Consider the following 22,616-nt stretch of genomic DNA (forward strand, 5'->3'; position numbering starts at 1 on the left):
TGCTTTTCAGGAGAGTTCAGGATCTCTAGGATGGTGTTTCTCCTGCTGTGGGATGGACCACTTGCATTAACCTTACCAGGGATGCTGGCTACAAATGCAAATCCTTGGACTCCACAGCAAATCTACTAAATTAAAGTTGCTAAAGGCAAGCAGGAAACACATTTTTAAACATGCTCTCTGGGTGATCTTTCTGCACTCTTTGAGTACAAGGTTTGTTGCTTTTTTCAAGTTAAACTGTTATCAAGATAGAAAAGTTTCCACAACACCAAAAATTTTAAAAATCATTGATGTGTGCTATAGTTATAATTCAAGCATGTGGTCATCTAATATTTCCTTGCGTTTTTTTAATCTTGCCACATCTTTGGCAGTTGTTTTAACGGAAATTGTTTACCTGAAAATATTATACATAAGAATAATCTGAGAAAGGTAGTAGAAGACAGCATAACTAAAAGGTGAATGCCATATTTACATGATAGGCTGTTTTCTTTATACGCAATTAAGATTAAATCCAATTTTAGAAATACTTGGCAAAAATGAAACTCATACATTGGTGTTAAATCATGATTATTAATTCTAACAAAATGGAAAAAACGCAGAAATTTTAAAACAAGTGAAAACTTCTTTTCCTTTTATAATAAATGATGATTCCCTTGCATGAACCAACCTGTATAATTTTTTCAATATAATCATGAAAAGTAAATCACATTTTGAAAATGTAAGTTACCTCAGAATGTTTTACTATAGCTTCTAAACAGAACATTTCCACTGTAGCTGAAGGAACTTCTCCAAAACTTTCAGCATAAGGAAGTCCATTTCCTCCGAAACACCATAAGCCACCCTGAAATTAAAATAATTAAAAATTTTACTAAAAAACTAATATTTTTTGACAAAAAATCTCTGTACTATATATAGTGTTAGAAAATACTAATATATAGGAACTCAAAATACTTTAGAAACTTAAAGGGAACTTTATGCAAACTGTTGCTTATTAGAATATAAAACATTCAGAATTATTCCTAGAAGAGAGCAATCTTTGAGTCTTTCTCAATTCTCTCCTGTGTCCTTTTATCTGAAAGTGTGACAACACACAATTTTTTATCAAGTGACGAGCCCAGAGTTGATCAAAATATTCTAGTGTCATTTCTTTCAGCCCCTGGTAGTTAATACAGTATATTATTTTCCAGATTGTCTACTTAAAGTCTAATAATCAAAATAATAAAAAATAGAAAAAGCATTATTGGACAAACTAAAAATAAAGACTATGATAACAATAATCACAGAGCTTTTAATTCTTCCCAAGTTGAAACTCAAGTTCATAAGGAAAAATAAATAGGAATAGTTACAAAAAATATGAAACAGAATAGTGGGGACTACTCCTAATAGATATTAAAACATATTATAATATAAGGAATAAAATAGGCCAGCTGAGCACAGTGGCTCACACCTGTAATCCCAGTGCTTTAGGAGGTCCATGTGGAGGATCACTTGAGGCCAGGAGTTCAAGATCAGCCTGGGCAACACAGTGAGACCCCCATCTCTACAAAAAAATTAAAAAACTAGCTGAGCATGTGGCACATGCCTGTAATGTGCACATGCCCAGCTACCCAGGAGTTCAAGGTTGCACTGAGTTATGATCATGCCACTGTACTCCATCCTGGGTGACAGAGCAAGACCCTGTATCGAAAAATAATAATAATAAAATTTTAAAAATTTAATTTAAAAAAATAAAAAAGGAAAAAAGTCAACTCTTACCACAGATCAAGGGTTAATGTCACTAATATGCAATAATCTCCTACAAATCAGTGAGAAAAATATCAACAATGCTATAGAAATATAAATAACAGCCATAAACAGGAAGTTCATAGGATATGAAACATAATGCCTCTAAAACATATGAAATGACACTTCACTTTGCTCATAATGAAAGGCACGCATGTCGAAACTACACTGAGAAACTACAGTTTTCACCTATCAGACAAGTGAGGTTCTGGAGAAACGGGCATTCCTATCACCCTGCTGCTGGTAATATCAATGTATCAAAGGCACAAGTTCTACAGAGGGCAACTTGGCAACCACTATCAAAATTACAGGTGCCTATGCCCTTTAATAATTTATCCTACAGAGATACACACAGGTAAAATAACAGACGTACAAGCTTGTTCACTGCAGCATTGTCTGTAATAACAAAAGACTGAAAACCACCTAATATTCATCAATAGGTGTTCAGTTAAATAAATTACAGTACAGTTGTACAATGGAATGCTAGGCAGGTTTAAAAATGCTAGAGTCTCCTCATAGATTAATATATACCGATCCCCAAGATAAATCCTCAAGTAAGAAAAAGAAGGTGCAGAACAGTGTGTGTGTCATGAGCTACCCTTTGTGTAAAAGAGTGTGTCTGTGTGTGCATGTACGTCAGGACAGGGGAGATGGAAGGGATGGAAAGAAGGCATATTACTGCAGGGGCTTTCGACACACTTCACCTTCAAGCTAGGGGTCATATCTGTGCGCATACAGACCACCTGGTGGCAAAAAAAGACAACTACAAGGTAATGTCTTTCAAAAATGTGTATATAAAGCCCAGTGTTCTCTATAGGAAATATAATCCATAAGGTTCTGTATTGAGTTAATTATAAGGTCCATGGTTCAGTAAACCAACTAAATACTAAAAATAATTTTTGGTCACTTTACAAATGTTATTCATGCCTTCTTCTCTAATGTTCTGTTTTTCCAAGTTTAAACATACTTGGATCTCAAAGATTCACATTATTTAAGTTGAGGATTGAGAAGGGACTAACATTAAAAGTCATTCCCTTCTCTGGCAGAGACAATGGTAAGTAGTAGATTGGTGGACTTTGGGGAATGGGACATTGTTCTTAAAGATTTATCCCCACAGCCTGGCTTCCCCAAACCCTCTTCCCACCATGTACCCTTGAATAATCTACCCTCTTTCTACCCTAAATGTCTCAAAGAAAAAAAGGGGAGAAGGGAAAGAAAAATGATAGTTTCTCTTAATCATTTCAGCAGTGTGATTATAAGAATGCAGTTCCAATTCCATTCTTGTCAAAGCTTGTTACTTACCAACTGGTATTAACATCATGTGGCAGTAAGAAGTACAAGCCAAAAGGAATGATACAAAGGTATAAATTCATGGTGTGGTTGTATGGATTATATTCTAACCCTAACATAAAAATAATATACATATTTACTGCTGTTTTATCACTGGGTCAAAATATAACAAGATTAAATAAATCCATAAAGGTTTAAGAAATGCTACACATCAAATTCCATAAAGCGCAACAAAAAAATAACTTCTTAAGGATTAAAGAAATGCATAGGAAAAGCTGGAGAATGTGAAATGTTCAAAACAATAATAAAAAGATATGAAAATTAAAAGGCCACAATCATACATAAGAGCTAATCTCTGGTGTTTCATCATAAAAAGTTACAACCTTCAAGCTCTACAATTTGTGCAAATTAACTAGGCTTAAAAAATAATGTTTAGGCCAGTGCAGTGGCTCACGCCTGTAATCCTAGCACTCTGGGAGGCCAAGGAGGGCGGATTGTTTGAGCTCAGGAGTTCGAAACCAGCCTGAGCAAGAGCTAGACCCCGTCTCTACTAAAAATAGAAAGAAATTAGCTGGACAACTAAAAATATATAGAAAAAATTAGCCAGGCATGGTGGCGCATGCCTGTAGTCCCAGCTACTCGGGAGGCTGAGGCAGAAGGATTGCTTGAGCCCAGGAGTTTGAAGTTGCTGTGAGCTAGGATGACGCCACAGCACTCTAGCCCGGGCAACACAGTGAGACTCTGTCTCAAAAAAAAAAAAAAAAAATGTTCATTCTAAAGCAGGAATTTTTAAACCAGGGTCCCTAAGGATCTCAAATAGATATAGTTCATGGTAGGCAGGAGGTAAACTTGAATGGAAAAAAATTACATCTTTGTTTTCCTAATCTCTGAAATTTTGCACAGTATTCAATTATGAACATAGACAATAAATCACAGTCATATAAGCTGTATCTGCAATTCTGTCAGCAATGGAAAGCACAGATATTTTCACATCACATCTCATTTGTTGTAGCCTTCTGAAAATACGGTTATACTCATTATTCCTTTAAATGCCAACTATCAAACAGAGTGAAGTTGCACATTCTCATACCAGTGATACAGAATCTACCCTGCTTTCCAGTATACCTTAGCAACAATTATTTGAGATCAATAACGTTAGTATTGATCTATAAACTAGTCCACAGTTTAATGTTCTTATTCAGCAAAGCAACAACAGCCTTCACGCTGGTATGTTGTTAAAAAATATAATTTACATATTGAATTGAACCATACGAAGCTGCCACTTCCCCAGCTCTATATACTTAAAGAGTGTAAAAGCAATGCCAATAGCAATGAGCTTACCTAGCCCAGAGCTTGATTTCTAAATACTACTAGCCCTAAAAGGAACAAGGGCTTCTTGAAGAATCAGCTGATTCTAGCACTGGAGCAGGGAAAGTTTAACTGAGTCTGGAATATTTTCTAATATCAGAAAATAAGGAAGTGCTCAAAAAATAACAGACGTTTTCAAAAGACATGGGAGACAACCTGAAGTGGCTCCCACAGCCAAATCAGGGACAATCTGAGCATCAACGTGAATAAGGATAGTAATGGATTATAATCTAGTGAATAAAAATAATAATGCACGAGTCCATATGGATAAGAAAGGAGGAAGGAAAGAAAGGAAGAGGAAGGAAAGAAAGGAAGGAGGAAGGAAAGCTTTTCCTTATAGTAGAGTACTTCCTAATAACTGAATAAGGAATAATACAATTGGGGAAAAGGTCACCATTCTTCAACCATACAACAGTAACTGTTATTCAGGTAAGATTCCTTGAAATGATACTAAAACCATTGGCTGAAAGTTTAAAGAGGAACAGGATTATCTCCTAGTCTCAAAGTATCTCCTCCTCTCTATACAAATCCTGTATTAATTTCAAATAAAAAAATACATTAACATTCAAGCAGAGAAACCTGGCAGACATCACTTTAAGCATCAGCAATAAGGGGATGAACTGGCATCACTCGCTTCTGGGTGTGATCTACTGGGAAGGACACGAAATCGCTTATGTTGTATTCCTGTAATAAATGCACGCCGTGAATCTAACAAGGAAGCATGAAGCAACTAAACAGGGGCATTCTACAAACCACTGCTTTGTATTCTTTAAAAACATCAATGTCACGAAGATAGAGATAGGCTGAAGAATTTTTCCAGCTAAAAGGCAACTAAATAGACAAGACTGTCACATGTAATGCTTAATCCTAAATAAGATCCTAGATTAGATTTTTAAAAAACAAAAAACTGCCACAAAGTAATTACCAGCAAAATTGAAATATGGCATATATACTAGGTAACAGTATTACATCAATGTTAAATTTTTTTGAATTTGATAACTGTACTGTGGTTCTTTCAGAGACTGTCCTCAGGGCACCATGTCTGCACCTAACTCTCAAATGGTTCAGAGAGAAAAATATTAAATGTGTATAAATAGGTACATTAAAATGTATCTACAGAGAGAGGGAAAGTAAATGGGGAGAATGATAAAACAAATGGGATAAAATGTTAATAGCTATTGAATCTTAGTGAAATGTATTACTTTTATAATTCTTTAAATTTGAAATTACTTCAAAATAAGAACTTTGGATGACACTGGTACTTTAAGACCCCAACCTCATCATTTGCTGGCAAATAAACCAACTTCTCTTTCCTTTTCCTCAAACCACTTGTTCTCATTCTGATGTGGCCTCAAGGATAAGTGCCAAACCTTCGGAAACAGATTTTGGTGTCCCTGGGTGGGCTCATGGGCTCTCCAGAGGATCAGCACCCTGCGACTACTGGAGGAAGCAGGGAGCAGCCCTGGGACAAGCTGTGGGTCTTCCCTGCAAGCAGCAGCTTCTTTTTGAGGTGAGAGAGTACAGGATGGTCCCAGCAGCTGCCAGAGCATGTTTTAGCTCCGGGGAACTCCCATCTCTTTCCCCACCAAATTAGACCAGCTCCCCACAACCTGAACTGAGTTAAGGAGAAGGAAACAGATTTGGGAAGCGTCATGACAGCCATGACCATTTGTAAGTAAAGTTCCCCAGGATGCTAAGACCCTGTTTCCACCCATATTGGGGGTGGTGGATCTCAGATCTCCCTATTAGATTCGTTTTAAGGCACGATTTGGGATTGGAAGACAAGAGGTTGAGTGGAACTAGGGAACCTGGTTTGGATTTGGAGCTCATTTGCAGTTCCCAGGGAAGCAGGAGGGGATTGGGAGATGGTGGCTCTCATTTGAGAATTTGGTTCTGGCTTGGATGGTTCCCATTTGGTCAGCTGTGGCATTTTATGTTGCAAATTCTCTGTATTGTTTATGTTTGTTATTTGTGAGTTTTGTTGCAACATAAGGAAGCAAAGTCCCTTGGGGAAAAACTTTGGCTGAATGGTTAACTTATAGCTATGAACCTATGTGTAACGAAAATAGTGTTATTGTAATCCAATGTACATGCTGGAGTGTGAGGAGAAGAGGCCGTTAAATGAAAATTCCCACTTGATTAACAGGCCTTGGCATTTTAGATTGCTTGGGTTGGGAATCCCCTATATTGTTTGTGTCTGATTGATTGTGAGTTTTGTCCTAACATGAGAGGCTCCATTTCTATTCCATCTGCAAGTCCCTTGGGAGAAATTTCTGAATGGTCAACTATGAACCTATGTCTGAGCTGTTGATTCCCAGGAATTTGTTGTTTGGATCCTAATTTTGATTTGGAGGTACAATCTAAAGGGTCTTCTTCATTGCCTCTTTCTCCCAAAATTAATCTTGATTGGCCTTTCTGTGTTTTTGTGAAAGAGGAAATCAAACTGTCTTGTTTATAGATAAATGAGCTTTCAAAGAAAAATGGGAAATAAATCCTTTAAAAAACAAGGAGAACGACCCCCTTCAGGCACCCCAGTTGGTTTATGGCACCTCTACTTGCAAGTATTTGTATAAGGTTCAAAGGTGTGCCAGGTTTTCTAAAATGGACAATTTTTTTTTTCTTTTTTTGAGAAGGAAAGAGAAGTTTTATTACTTGGCAGCAGAGGAGGAGAACAGAGACTCCTGTCTGAAATGCCATCGTCCTAATAATAAGCAGAAATACAGAGCTTTTAAAGGATGCATTCTCAGCTTCAGACAATTACTGTTCAACTACAGTTGATGATTCTGATTATCCCATATCCCTGAAGACAATCTTGTGATCTCCACCCAGGACCTCCCTTTACCAGGTCCGGGCTGAGCCATTTCCTTTGGCACAAATATTAATAACAAAGACTTACCCTGCCTCTCCCAACCACTTAGGATGGCCAATTATTGTGCATAAGTTTTTACTGAAGGGCAAATTATCTCAAGGAAAATTCAGAGCTGAAATGGCTGACCTATCACTATAGAGTTACAATGTTGAGTCTCAAGGCTCTCTGCTTAAGATAAACTCATTTGTTTATGATATACAAAATGATCTGTGTTCATAAGATTTTTGATAAATGAGGTCCTCCTGCCCCCGATGGAACCCCACCAGCCAGGGGTGGAGCCAGAAGGAGGGAGGACTGGCCCACGCAGTCTGCCGTGGAGTGGTGAGCAGCCAGGGGTAAGGAACACCAGCCACTGCCACCATCTTGGCACCATGGGAGGGGTTGAGGAGGGTGCCGCCTAAACTAACTCTTCAGTCTCACCCCCAGTAAATTATGACCCAGGGTTTGCCATGATCTCTCCTACCAGCAAACTCAATTTGGGCCAGAGGGAACCCCTAGCCATAGCAGGGAAATTTGCAGCAGTATGAGATGTGGGGCTTGAATGTGCAAGAACAGCCAAAGAGTCCTTTGAGACAGTCAAAAGGAATGAGCAAAAAAGCCACCCCAGACTGACTTTCTGTAAAGAAGGACCCTGAAAGAACACTGCACAAAATTGCAAAGGATTCTGGGTGACAGGAAGCCTACAGGAAAATAAACAGTTTTTTTTTTTTTTTAAGTCCAGGACTCAGATGGCAAAGGAGGGGGCCTTCCAGATGAAAAGGGTCCATCTCCTGGGCCCATTGTGATTAGTTTCTCAGCCACCACTTGTCTACGGCTGCCTCACTGCCACCTGGCACCTCCCCTGCCGCCCCCTGCCTGGCTTGCAGAGCACCAGGCCTGGTTGGTGCTGGGGATCAGGGTGGCAGCTGAGGGACAGTGGACCCCTGGACGCTTCTGTTCATTCGGCTAGTGCCAAGTGAATCCCCACTGTCGATTTTGCCCAGGGCTCCTGTGGGAATATTTGGAGACAGGGGGTTCCAGGGCCCTGAAAGAAAGTGAAGAGAAAACCCACAAAATGGGAGAAATATTTGCAAATTATGCATCTGATAAGGGATTTGTATCCAAAATATATAAAGAACACTTACAACTCAACAACAAAAAGACAAGTAACCCAATTAAGAAACGGGCAAAGGGAGCCAGGCATGGTGGTGAGCGCCTATAGTCCCAGCTACTCAGGGGACTGAGGTGGGAGGATCACTTGAGCCCAGAAGTTTGAGGCTATAGTGCACTATGATAGCACCTGTGAATAGCTACTGTACTCCATCCAGCATGGGCAACACAGTGAGAGCCCATCTCAAGAAAACATAAATAAAAACAAACAAAAACCACTTTAGTAAAAAAACAAAAAATGGGCAAAGGATTTGAATAGACATTTCTCCAAAGAAGATATATAGGTGCCAACAGCACATGAAAAGATGTTCGACATCATTAATCATTAGGAAAATGCAAATCAAAACCAGAATGAAGATATCACTTCACACTCAATGGGACGGCTGTAATAAAAAATGGACAATAACAAGTGTTGGTGAGTACATGGAAAAAATGGAACCCTCATACATTGCTGGTGGGAATGTAAAATGGTGCAGCCTCTGTGGAAAACATTTGAAAGTTACTCAAAAAGTTAAACACAGAGTTATCATATGACCCAGCAATTCTATTCCTAGGTACTCAAGAGAACCAAAAACATATATCCACACAAAAGCTTGTACATGAATATTGATATTGTGATTTAATAAGAAATATATATTTGGTCTCCTCCCCACACCTCTGTGCTAATGAGATGACTGTGGCTGGAGGGCACCTAAATAACTCCCAGATGGAGGCTGGTCACCAGAAAGATTGAGGCATGATTAGAGAGTGGGCACTTTCAGCCCCACTCACCAATCTCTGGGGAGGGGAGAGGGGCTGAAAGTTGAGTTAACCACCTATGGGCAATGATTTAATCAATTGTGCTGATGTATTGAAGCCTCCATGAAAACCCAAAGGACAGGGTTCAGAGGGCTTCTGGATAGCTGAACATGTGGAGATGTCTGGGGGGGGGGTTCACTTGGAGAGGGCATGAAGGCTCCACATTCTTTCCCACATACCTTGTCCTATACATCTCTTCCATCTCCTGTTCATCTGAATGCTCTGTCATATTCTTTATAATAAATGGGTAAGTAATGTGTTTCCCTGAATTCTGTGAGCCATCCTAGCAAATTAATCAAACCCAAGCAGGGGGTCTGGAACTCCCAATTTCTGGTTGATCAGAAGCACAGGTCACAACCTGGGGCTTGCTATTGGCATCTGAAGTAGGGGACAGTCCTATGGGACTGAGTCCTTAACCTATGGACTCTGACACTATCTCCAGGCAGACAGTGTCAGAACAGAATTGAATTAGAGGACACCCAGCTGGTGTCCGCTGGAGAACTGCTTCGTGTACAAGAATAAACCCTCCACACATCTGGTGTCAGAAGTGTTATGTTGGCCGGGCGCGGTGGCTCACGCCTGTAATCCTAGCTCTCTGGGAGGCCGAGGCGGGCGGATTGTTTGAGCTCAGGAGTTCGAAACCAGCCTGAGCAAGAGCGAGACCCCGTCTCTACTAAAAATAGAAAGAAATTAATCAGACAACTAAAAACACATAGACAAAATTAGCCGGGCATGGTGGCACATGCCTGTAGTCCCAGCTACTTGGGAGGCTGAGGCAGGAAGGATTGCTTGAGCCCAGGAGTTTGAGGTTGCTGTGAGCTAGGCTGACACCACGGCACTCACTCTAGCCCAGGCAACAGAGTGAGACTCTGTCTCAAAAAAAAAAAAAAAAAAAAAAAAAAAAATGTTATGTTAAGTGGTGTTTGAAAGTAGGAAAAATGCTTTGTTTTTTTTCCTGTATCTTACAGTACAGTTTATTTTTTCCCAATAGGAAATGTTCATAGAAGCATTATTCATAATAGCCAAAAAAATAGAAACTGAAATGTCCATCACTGATAAATGGATAAATAAAATATGGTATAGCCACACAATGTAATATTATTTAGCCATAAAAAGAAATGAAATACTGATACATGCTATAATGTGGTTGAATCTTGAAAACATTATGCTAAATGAAAGATGTCAGACACAAAATGTCACATATTGGATGATTCCATTTATATGAAATGTCCAGAATAGACAAATCCATAGAGAGAAGGAATAGATTAGTGGTTGCAAGGGGCTGCAGAGCCACAGAATAGAGAATGACTGCTAACGGTTACAGGGTTTCTTTTGGGGAGGGTGAAAATATTCTGGAATTAGAGAGTGGTAATGATTGCACAACTCTGTGAGTATACTAAAACCCGAGGAATTGTATACTTGTAAAGGGTTTTATGGTATTTGAATTATATCTCAATAAAGCTATTATTTGGATTGAAAATGCCATCATGAATTTAAGGCCTTTTAAGAAAAAGGTAATTGTTCTGTTACTTAGGTGTCCAGGAGCCCTGGGTCCGTTTGCTCTACCTTAGCGTGGAACAATATAATATGCATACCTAGTGCCTGAGCTGTTGACTCTATTTTCTGCTAAGAAGAACCAGATCTCATTGGAGGAGCAGCCAAATCTTGTAGGCAGGAAGAATCAAGCAGAGCCAGGGACATCTGTCAGAAAACAAAGGTGCTTTCACAGCCTTTTTGGGAACAGAATTAAAAAGGACAAGAAGGCCACCCTAAAGAAGGGCTCTAGTGGCCACACAATGGACTTCTGAGCATCAAAGAGAACAAAACAATTATAACTCACTAGAGAAATTCCAAAATATGACCCCAAAGGGGAAATTTATTATAAAGTCTACTAGAGAAGTTGTATCTACTGATGTGTCCCTAATTTCTCATAAAAGGGAAAATGAGAAGATAAACCATTCAACTAGTAAAAGAATATAAAATACTGTAATTTGTTTTACTGACAAAATACTTGCTCCTTATTGAGTAGATTATATAGTTATTACAGTTAATAGTAATGGTTATTTGTTCTGATTTCTCTTAGAGATAGGAGATTTTATTAGCACAAAAACTTGCTGAGATGATACCCCAAGAATACTGGAATTCAGTAACAGCCTTCTAGGAGGCTTGGAGTTGGAGTCTGTTTAGGAAGCTGCGCCTAGGACTCTGCCCTTTGACTCACTCGGAAGCAGCCCTCTGGCATGTAATAGGATCAGTTCACACCAGTTATGCAGATCACAGCAAAAACAGCAGCAAAACCTTCACCGGAATAGCTTTTCACGTCCAAAGGCCACCTTACTCCAGAGGAGGGTGACATCAGCAGTTGAATGTTCCTGTAGGGCACTTTGAGAGCTCTGTTGAGACTGTGCCCACAGCCAAGCACGCTCTGCTCTCCTGGCCTGTGTTAGGGTCTCCTTCAGTTTTCACACACTTTGCCACCAAACAAACTTTAGTCCTATAACCGTGCCTACTGGCAACTTCCTGCCAATCTCATCACTATCACTGGGGGCACCACCCTTGGGGGAAGCCATGCAGTAGACAAGAGCGTGTCTGTGTCTTGAGTATAAAAAGTAAAGGACTTGGATTTAACATTTGATGGGAAGCCATTTGGAGTGCTTTAAGCAGTGATGTGACTGGATCTAACTGATGTTTTTAGTACCAAACTATACAAACAATCCCTGAAAGTATAGTCTTCTAACTGATGTATTTAAAAAGATCTCCCTGGCTGCCCTCAGGAAATGGAAGCGGAGAGACCAGTTAGGAGCTTGCTGCAAGGTCTAGCTGAGAGGTGATAGGGAAATGATGAGGAAGTCTTCCAGATCCAACAAGATGGTGAACTTGGCTTCTGCTGAACCCCTCTCATCACAAACATTAGGAATGTCTGATAAAATACAATAAAAACTATTTTAAAACGTAGCCAAGGTCTAAAGAAAAGAAGAAACAGGCCGGGCACAATGGCCCACACCTATAATCCCAGCGCTTTGGGATGCCGAAGCAGGAGGATCACTTAAGACCAGGAGTTCAAGACCAGCTTGGGCAATATGTGAGATCCCATCCCTACAAAACACAATAATAATAAAATTTTTAAAAAAGAAGAAATAAAGGGAAACCCTTGGGAACTAGAATTGAAGAGAGAACATAGAACAGAAGTGTTAAGCCCAGGGCTGAGGATATAAAATGCCAGCCAGCCCATCGGAGATGGCATTTGAACACATCTTCAGCATAAGCAATTAGGTGGCTGCTATGCCATTCACTAAAATGAAAATACTAAAGGAGGAAGGGTTTTGTGGTGCAAGGGCAGGTTCAACCTGTTAGTCTGAGATTCCTAGTACACATTTGAGTAGAGACATCAAGTAGGAGGTTGAATATTCAAATCTGGAGCTTAGGTAAGAACAAAGGACTAGAGATATCAATTTAGGCATCAGCACACAGGTGATACTTAAAACTACAAATTACTATCTATTCATTCTTTAAGATGCAATTTAGAAGTTACCTCCTATGAAGCTAGAAATGACCTCGTAAGCAAAGGGCTCTTGAAGGAACATGAATCTCTTACACACTCTTTGACTGTTTACTTACCTTCCTCCCTGTCATTCCTGACACCTAGCCCAGTGCACAATCCAGAAGTCAGTATGTTCACTCAGTTATGGCAGAGTAACTATTCTAAGGTTCTAAGTGTTAGCCCCTGGCACGGTATCTTGAAAAGAGTGGACACCCAAAAATATTTACCGAATGAATAAATGAGCTAACCTTCTGAGCAGCTAGACTTTGACTACTTTCATTAAGAGCCAAGGATGTAAAATACTGGGTACACTCATCTAGCTCCGTCTGGGGTAAAGAAGACAGCAACTGTCGGAGCTCTTCTTCAATAGAAGAATCCTGAAATAAAAGAGAAATTCCTGATAAATAAACTCAATAACTGAGTATGACAAAAAAAATACTCAAAGAATCAAAGGCTATATATATATATATATATACACACACACACACACACACACACACAATATTTATATAGAGAGATATATAAGCAGAGATAAATTAGTACTTTCAGTCCTAAAAACAGTCACCCAGCCATGTAAATAAACAATGATTTAATTTTGAATTCTATATTTTCAGGTCTGCTACTTCAATTTGAGAGACCTATTGCAAATTGTAACTCTCAATTTTCACCTCAGAGTGACACCTTGACATTCTTGATATCTTGACTCAAAATGAATTATTATACCCTCTCTAACTAAAGCTATTGCTTTTTAAATTCAGAGCTCATTACTATCTCATTTTTCTAATAATTAATATCTAGTGAAAGCGGCAGCCTTGCAAAATTAATAGGAAAATATCTAATCCTGCGATATCCTAGTAACAGTTAAAGATCAATCCTATGAGTTCTCTAACAGGCACCCTGCAGGAGTTCTGTTTTACACAACTTCTGAAAAGAGCTGAATAGACTGGAAAAGAAATGTAAATCTTTCTCTTTTAAGATTGCTCGTGAAGATCCGTTTTTACCGAGTTCCTGCGTGAACAGCAGAATGGGAGTTTCAGGCCTCAGCCATATCTTGAGGGCAAAGTCACATCTCCTGCACTAGGCTAATCTTGACTCCTAGGCAAGGCGGAGGGAGCCAACTCTTGGACTTAGACATCTTGCTGCCCTTTCTGAAGAAAGGAAGGAGCAGATGCAGCAGTTTCTCAACTGCAGCCCGCTAATTTATAACATAACCTTTAAAAAGTCTGAATAGCTGGTTTTCGAGGCCAGCACATTCTTCCTTTCTCCACCTCTGTGCTGGTCCTTTTTCTGGCCCTGTCTCCACCCAGGAAAAAGTAAATTAACTTCTTCTTCCTATCCTAAACTTTGTCTGGAGAAATCTTTCTCAAAACTCATGTGCACTGGCTTTCCACACTCTAACATCTAGTATATTCACTTTTCTACTTTTTAAAAACTAATTGCTAACAGAATTTTTTAAGAGTTTCATATTCTAGTCCAGGAAAGGTACTCAAGAAACATGCTTTCAAATCTGTGGCAATGGTTCTCAACCAGGGGCTATTTTGCTGCCCAGGAAACATTTAGCAATGTCCGGGGACATTTTTAGTTATGACTGGGAGGTGCTACTGGCACCTAGGGAGTAGAGGCCAAGGATGCTGCTAAACATCCTACAATTTACAGAACAGCCTCCTACAACAAAGAATTATTTGGCCCAAAATATCAATAGTGTTGAGGTTGAGAAAACCTGACCTACAGCAGTTTCTTAGAAGGGATCAGCTCATGGATGTTTATATGCTGTGATGCTATGGAGTCATCCAGTGGTTTACAGAGACTCCCAATTCCCAGAGGCAGAAAATAATATAAGAGGAAGAACACTGAGGAAGCAAATCTTTGTATGAAAACTACAATTTTAGTTTTATATCCTAGTTTGCCTACTCGTGAAAAGAAGCCAACAACTACTTTTTGAAAGTTCACTTTGCACCCAAAGTGAAGATGATGCTATTTTTCACTCCCTGGATTATTTTCTTTACTTACTTCTTTTAAAGATGGCAGAGGAGGTGGGGGGAGAAAAAAGCGAAGATCACTCTCTTTGCTTCGTGCCAAACCAATAAGAACTCTTGGATCACAGGCTTGAGCAATTATCCTATACTGGTAATCTATCAAAAAAGTGTATCTTTTGTTAACACCCAAATTAGTTTATAATCATCACAAAGATTAAATGAACGAACGACTTGAAAGCACTCTAATTTTTAAACCGCTCTACAAATTTGTAATCCAAAATTTCCCAAGTATTTTTTCACAACTACAACTGCAGTTACATTATCTATAAGCTATTAACATAACAGATACCCAACATTTCCATGATTCACCTCACAATGCTCCTTACACATTAATATATCTGGCAACCAGATATATTAACGTTTTGGAAAAAATGAAGCTCAAATGAGAAAACTGGTAAGTCAGAACCAATTTAACTTCTTTTTTAATAATTCCAGCATTGAATAGTTCTGACCACTACTCAAAACACATGAGGTTGCATGTAAGTCTTCTGTTCTGTGGTGATGGCATGGTGTTTTGGTATTCCATGATGTCCATGAATATTTGGTCTAAGGTTCTAGATGGTAGTACTTTGATTTAAACATGCCATTCTTTATGTATCAATAACAAAATTCCATTAAATAGGAACCAAAAGAAAATGCAAGCACAACGTTAGGCAATAACTATTAGAATCAAGAGTTTCTCTCAAGAAAATATGTAATCAAAATTTTGCTCTGGTAGAAAGTTATACCAATATATGTACACCTTATTTTTGAGGCTGCTCCTACCAAACACACCTAACTACCAGGTCAGCAAGTTTTCTATTTTCTTTATTAATGAAGTGTCTTCTTAAAAATTTTTTTTTTTTTTTTTTTGAGACAGAGTCTCACTCTGTTGCCCCTACTAGAATGCAGTGGCATTATCACAGCTCACTGCAACCTCAAACTCCTGGGCCCAAGTGATTCTCCTGTCTCAGCCTTCTGAGTAGCTGAGACTACAAGTATACCATGACACCTGGCTAATTTTTTTTATTTTTTGGAAAGACGGGGTCTTGCTCTTGCTCAAGATAGTCTTGAACTCCCGGCCTCAAGCGATCCTCCTGCCTAAGCCTCCCAGAGTGCTAGGATTACAGGCATGAGCCACAGCATCCGGCCCTTAAATTTTTTAAAATATCTTCTTTTTTTTTTTTTTTAAGAGATAGGGTCTAGTTCTGAGGCTGGAATGCAGTGTCATAATCACAGCTCAATGCAGCCTTGAACTCCTGGGCTCAAAGCAATCCTCCTGCCTCAGCCTCCCTAGTAGCTAGGACTATAGGCGCACACCACCACACCCAGCTAATTTTTATATTTTTATATAGACAGAGTTTCACTATGTTGCCGCCCAGGCTGGTCTTGAACTCCTGGGCTCAAGTGATCCTCCCACCTTAGCCTCCCAAAGTGCTGGGATTACAGGCCTGAGCCACTATGTCCAATCAAAATACTTTTTATATATATTAAGATTGCCTGAGTTATTTTCCTTCCTTAATCTCATTTCCTTCTCTTTTATATCAAAATCAAGAGTTGGGTGAGGGTGTGCCACCTGTTCAGTTGGTCTCATTACCATGCCAGTGGTGGGTCTCTGACATTTCCTGCACAGCCTCCAACCGCTCGGTTTTGTCCTCTGACCTGCTCTTCTTCAGCAGCAGCCACATGGCACACTCATAATCTTCTATATCAACTGTACTAAAAGGGTCTTTGCAAAAACAAAACAAAAAGATAATGTGTACAGTTAAGAAAACATGTTTATCCTCACTTTAAGATGGTAATTTATAAAGATCTGAAATTGGCAAAGGAGAGGTAAATCCATTTGTAGGTATTGATAATGACTGATATATTTGTTCTCAATTCAGTCATATTATTTTATTATACTTATTGTGAGCATTTTGTGTGTGCTTTTGTTTTATATACTCTGTTGTCTTGCGCTATGTGGTCATTTTCTTTTTCCCATGAAAATGTTTTATTTTTGAAAAAGATCAAATATATGGAAAAACTGAACGATGATACACTGACATCCATAAATTTATAACATCTAGATTCAATAACTTATTACTTTGCCATATTTGCTTCATCTATGTGCATGAAATCACTTTAAAATAGTTTCCTAAACTATTTGAAAGGAAGTTGCAGACATGATGACAGTTTACCCTTTCACAGTTCACCTGCATCTCCCAAGCATAAGGCTGTCGTCCCTTACATAAGCACACTGCTGTTATCATACCCAAGAACATTAACAAAAGTCTTCCAAAATCATCTAAAATCCAGTCTAACTCCATATTAAAATTTCCTCAATTTTTCCAAAAAGATATTTTTAAGGCTTTTTAAAACCAGGATTTGATAAAGTCTCTTAAGTCTCTTTTAATTCTAGAAAGTTTTCCCACCTCTTCTTTTTCATGATGCCAACTTTTTATAGAGATCAGCTCAGCTCTTTTATAGCTACCTCCGGTAGTTTTGCCTGATTGTGTTCTCATTATAGGAAGGCATGCAACACATTTTCTAACAAATTTAAAATTATGAAACACTCATGAAGAGAACAGGGTATATTTAAACTCATATTTATTTACAGGTATCTAAGGAAGGAAGAAAACTGTCCAAAGCATTAAGCCCTTAAAATTCAATATAGTGCAAGAGAATAATGTTTCTGAATTAATTTTCCATAGCTATAAAAAATATTAGTATAAGGAATGACCAAAAAAAATCTCACGTTGATCATCAAATAACTTTCAGATTACTGATAACGATTCCAAGTTAAATATTTCATACTTACCGGCAAATGGATTCCGTAATATCTTAGCTGATGTTGCCAAAACTTTTCTTACTGCTTTGTGAAGTTCTTTTCTTGCCTGGTAGACAATCCCTAAAATTATTACAAACTTAAATAAAACCAACTATGTATTCTTAATGCTATGCTCCAATACTTCAAAAAGAAATGTATAAACTAAACTCTAATTTTTTTTCAGAAAAAAATATAAAATAGGATCTTTGTCTTTTTATTGTCATTATCAATGCAACTAAAACCATTATGGGAACACAGAGCTCCGGATTTCAAAGTAAGATCATCTCCAAGTCAGGGAAAAAGTAAAAAAACAAAGCAAAACAAAAACACTACCTAAGTAAAGCTAACAAAATCCTCATATACAACATAGAATTAGCAATATCCAGGAAAATGCCCCTTAGTATAAGCCCACCTCAAACTGAAATTTGGAGATACCTTACTAATGAGATTAAGCCTCACTATAGTAAACTATAAACTATAACAATTATCTGTGTAGTTGAAATTGTAAACATACCATAAAAGCATGTTGAAATGCAAGAAGGTGATATGATAATAAACACTAATAGCACAGAGTAGTAATACATACAGCTCACAGTCAGGGGAGCAGAACAGCCTGCCCCACTCAGGGAACATCATGTGCTAACAGGCACACTCTGGCTGGCAATGTAGGAACAGGCAGCTGTAAGTCAAGTGTGGTGACTCACCAAACTACCCATATCTTGATGAAAATACATTCCTCTACTCTAAAATTTCATGTTCGCCAAGCAACCATCTGGTTGTCAATTACCAGTAAGGCTTCCGTGTGACCTAAATATTGAGGAGAATGTCCTAACTAGCAGAGACAGGTTTTCTAGCCTTTGTGACAAATAATAATAAATGAACTGGTATTCATATTTATAAATCCATCTCATGAGTTTTGTTTCCATGAATAAATCCCTTAAAGCAGAAATACCTCTGAGCTAAATGACAAAATCATATTTCTGTACTTGCCAAACTGAGGGCTAGCCTCTGAAGTAACGCCCCACTAAGGTGTGGCATTCCAGGTTCAGACTAAGACAGCCAGCCAGTCTTTACTTCACTTAGTTCTAGGAGAGCTATAAACTTGGGTTAAATGCAGAAGTCCAAAATTTGGTCTTTAATTAATTCTTTAGGAATTTGGTTCTCACAGGGTTTGGTGATTCTTAGACATAGCTGAATTTATCCTAAAATACTGTTTTAAACAGGCTTATTTTAAAATTCAATAACTAGCTTCCATTTTCCACAAAGATGGGATTACTTTACAACAAACTTACCGTGATTTTCTCTTTTATCTAAAGAAACTGTGTGGAGATATATATATGACTTCATTTTTTCTCTTTCTACCACTTGAGTATCTAATGTCAAAGATTTCTTCAGGGCCAGAACTTCATATGTAAGAAATAAAGAACCTCTTTAAAAGAAACAAAAAAATTCATCATAAATTCATGATCCAAATGTAACACAAGAACTACTCTCCTTTATTAAGCTTTTCATAATAAACTTCTTTTTTACTCAAAAACGCATATATAATAATGTGCATATAATATATTTATACAGTCATGCAACACATTACAACTTTTTGGTCAAGGATGGACTGCATATAGGTGGTCTCATAAGTTTATAATGGAGATGAAAAATTCCTATCCCGTAGTGTTGTAACAGCCACTGCAATGTTGCAGTGCAGTGCGTTACTTGCTTGTTCGTGGTTGATGCCAGTGTAAACAAACCTACTGCACTTCCAGTCGTATACAAGTGTAGCACAGAAGGAGGATACTGAATGTTCCCAATACAAAGAAATAACAAATGTTTGTGGTCATGGATATGCTAATTACCCTGATCTGATCACTATACATTATACATACTGAAACATAACTATGTACCCGATAAATATGTACATTATGTTAAAAAAAAGTCTAACATATACAATTATGTATAGTACATAATACTTAATAATAAACAGCCATGTCACTGGTTTATGTATTTACTATACTTTTTATCATTATTTTAGAGGGTACTTCTACTTATGAAAAAAAAATGTTAACTGCAAAACAGCTTCAGGCAGGTCCTTTAGGAGGCATTCCAGAAGAAGGCACTGTTGTCACAGGAGATGACAGCTCCATGCATGTTATTACCCCAAAGACCTTCCAGTGGGACAAGATATAGAGGTGGAAGATAGTGACACTGATGATCCTGACCCTGTGTAGGCCTAGGATAACGTGTCTATTTGTGTCGTAATTTTTAACAAAAATTTTTAAAAAGTGAAAAAAAACATTTCTGCTGGGTGCAGTGACTTGCACATGTAATCCCAGCTACTCAGGAGGGTGAGTAAGGAGGATCTCTTGAGCCCAGACGTTCAAGGCCAGCCTGGACAACATAGGGAGACCCTCTTAAAAAAAAAAAAAACTTAGTGTAGCCTAAGTGCAGAGTATTTATAAAGTCTACAGTAGCATACAGTAATGCCGTAGGCCTTCATGTTCACTCACCACTCACTCACTGGCTTACCCAGACCAACTTCCAGTTGTGCTAAGTGCCCTATACAGGCGTCCTATTTTTTTTTTTTTTATCTTTTACATTGCTATTTTCACCATACCTTTTCTATGTTTAGATACACGAATACTTACCATTGTGTTACAGTTGCCTACAGCATTCAGTACAGTCACATGCTGTCCAGGTTTGTAGCCTAGCGGCAACAGGCTACAGCACCTAGCCTAGGTGTGTAGCAGGCTGTACCATCTAGGTTTGGTAAGTACACTCTGTGATATTAGTTCGATGACAAAATCCCCTAACAGATTCTCAGAACATAACCCCACCATTAAGTGACACATGACCGTATGTATACACGTTTACACTTACATTTCAGTTTAAGGAATAATAATAAATAGCTGTACAATTATATCCAGGCAAAGGATAAATGTACATGTACCCTTTTCTGTAATACAGTTTCTTTGACTAGATCACAATTATATTCAAGAATATAATGAAAATTAATCACATACTTTTCTGTTCACATAAATCCCCATGAGAGCAGAGGATTCTCTAGAGCCTTGTCTGTATTCTTCTGGTGCTGGCCAGTGTCTGAACCTTTTTTTCTCACCTGCTTGCTTTAGGGTTAGAAACCAGAGGTCAGGAGAAACAGTAGGATACTAGTGTTGCTAGCTCTGAATACAGGCAGAGTGCAGCCTTTATGTCTGAATTTAGGGAGTGTGTAAATCAATTTTATTAGGCAAACTGATAGATATACACACACATTTCAGTTTAATGAATAATAATAAATAGCTGCATAATCATATCCAGGCAAGAAATAGAACATTAACAGTGCCCCAGAAGCCTACAGTGTGTTCCTCCCTCATCCTGACCCATTCTCTCATTTCTACTCACCTCTATAAGTAATTTTTATTCTGATTTTTTATAATGTCCTTACTTTTCTTTACAGTTTTACCATCCTTAAACAAGAGAGCTTAGTTTTGCCTGTTTTTGAACTTCATATGAATGGAATCACATTATATGTATTCTTTTGCTCAGCCTTATGTTTGTGTGATTCATCTATGTTGTTGCCTGCATTTATATTTTCATATGGTATGTGATTCATCCATTGTATGGATATACCACAACTTATTTATCACTCTACCATAAATGGGCATTTAGGACATTTCTAGTCTGAGTCTGTTACAAACCATGCTGTCATACATCTTACGTATCTATATTGCGTATGTAAGTGTATGTTCCCCTAGGATACAGATTTAGAAGTAGAATTACATGCTTTGTGACAGTATATATATTGTTCAACTTTCCTAGATAATGTCAAACTGTTTTTCCACAAAGATTAGCTTTTTAAATGTTGTTTGTTGTATGTACAACACAAAACGAAGACTTTTTTTTCCTAATCAAATTGATTTACACACTCCAGACACAAAGGCTGCACTCTGCCTGGATTCAGAGCTGGCAACATCCGTATCCTACACTTTCTCCTGACTTCTGATTCCACCCTAAAGCAAGCAGATGAGAAAGAAAGTTCAGACACTGGCCAGTACAAGGAGAACACAGACAAGGCTCTACAGAATCCTCTGCTCTCTTGGGGATTTATCTGAACAGCCAAAAGGAGTAAATGTATTCTGAATTTTTATGTTTTCCATGAAAGACAAAATTCTTTTAAAATTATGTGATCAATTTTCATTGTATTCCTGAATATAATTGTGATCTAAACAAAGAAACTGTATTACAGAAAAGGGAATGTGTACATTTATCCTTCAATGAGTCAAAGGAAAAAATCATCTAAATATGTTTTGCCTTAATTACAATGTCATGGAGAAATGTATGCATTTGAATAAAATGCCAAATGTATCCCCTTTGTCATTTTGGTATCTAGGAGTTGATTCTATATTTATACTAGTGAAAAAAGTATTAACAAATACAGTAGAGTAGTATTAGATATACATTTAACATATATATCCCCCCCAAAAATGGAAAACAGAACAAAAAACAACAACTTGCAGAAAGAGGGTAACTCCATTCCTTAAGCGTGTGCCTCTGGAGGAGCATGAAATGGGAGATGTCATTCTGTTTGTTTTCTCAGTCAGCTGCAATTTCCTTTCATGAACACTTTACGGTGATTTAAGAGATTTTCAAAAATAATTTTGACTATAGTCTATTTTTACCCACTTTAGAACCTAATACAAGACGTGATTTTTAGCGTGCAAAAGCTAACTGAATGCCTGCTGTGTACGTGTTGAGTGTTTTCCGTACAGCAACAGTGTCAGGCGAGCAGAAACCCTGCTGCACACTCGGATCTAAAGAAAACATTCTTCAGAGGGTAAAGAAACCAGATCAGGATAACATTTGAGTGGCAGAGCCAGTGATTAAATCCATCTGACTAATTCCAACACCTGTACCCTCTGACTATCCCATGCCACCCTTCAATCACTTCCATCGAGGTTTTGAATAGTACTATAATGAAGCCAAATTAATGTCAGTTGACAACTT

General features: G+C 38.1%; 1 protein-coding gene across 1 annotated transcript in view; it reads right to left on the bottom strand.

The window, feature by feature from the left end:
- The window catches only part of SERAC1 (serine active site containing 1), a 44,583-nt gene that overhangs the window by 20,102 nt on the left and 1,865 nt on the right, over nt 1-22,616 (bottom strand). The window contains exons 3-8 of the mRNA XM_012646856.1: nt 18,911-19,047; nt 17,610-17,699; nt 16,407-16,538; nt 14,805-14,926; nt 13,043-13,171; nt 725-838 (exon numbers count right to left, since the gene is read on the bottom strand). Of these exons, the coding sequence (XP_012502310.1) occupies nt 725-838; nt 13,043-13,171; nt 14,805-14,926; nt 16,407-16,538; nt 17,610-17,699; nt 18,911-19,047 (724 nt within the window). The remainder of the gene's footprint in view (nt 1-724; nt 839-13,042; nt 13,172-14,804; nt 14,927-16,406; nt 16,539-17,609; nt 17,700-18,910; nt 19,048-22,616) is intronic.

This window comes from Propithecus coquereli, unplaced genomic scaffold (genome assembly GCF_000956105.1).
Source record: "Propithecus coquereli isolate 6110/MARCELLA unplaced genomic scaffold, Pcoq_1.0 Scaffold25, whole genome shotgun sequence".
Classification (NCBI taxonomy): domain Eukaryota; kingdom Metazoa; phylum Chordata; class Mammalia; order Primates; family Indriidae; genus Propithecus; species Propithecus coquereli.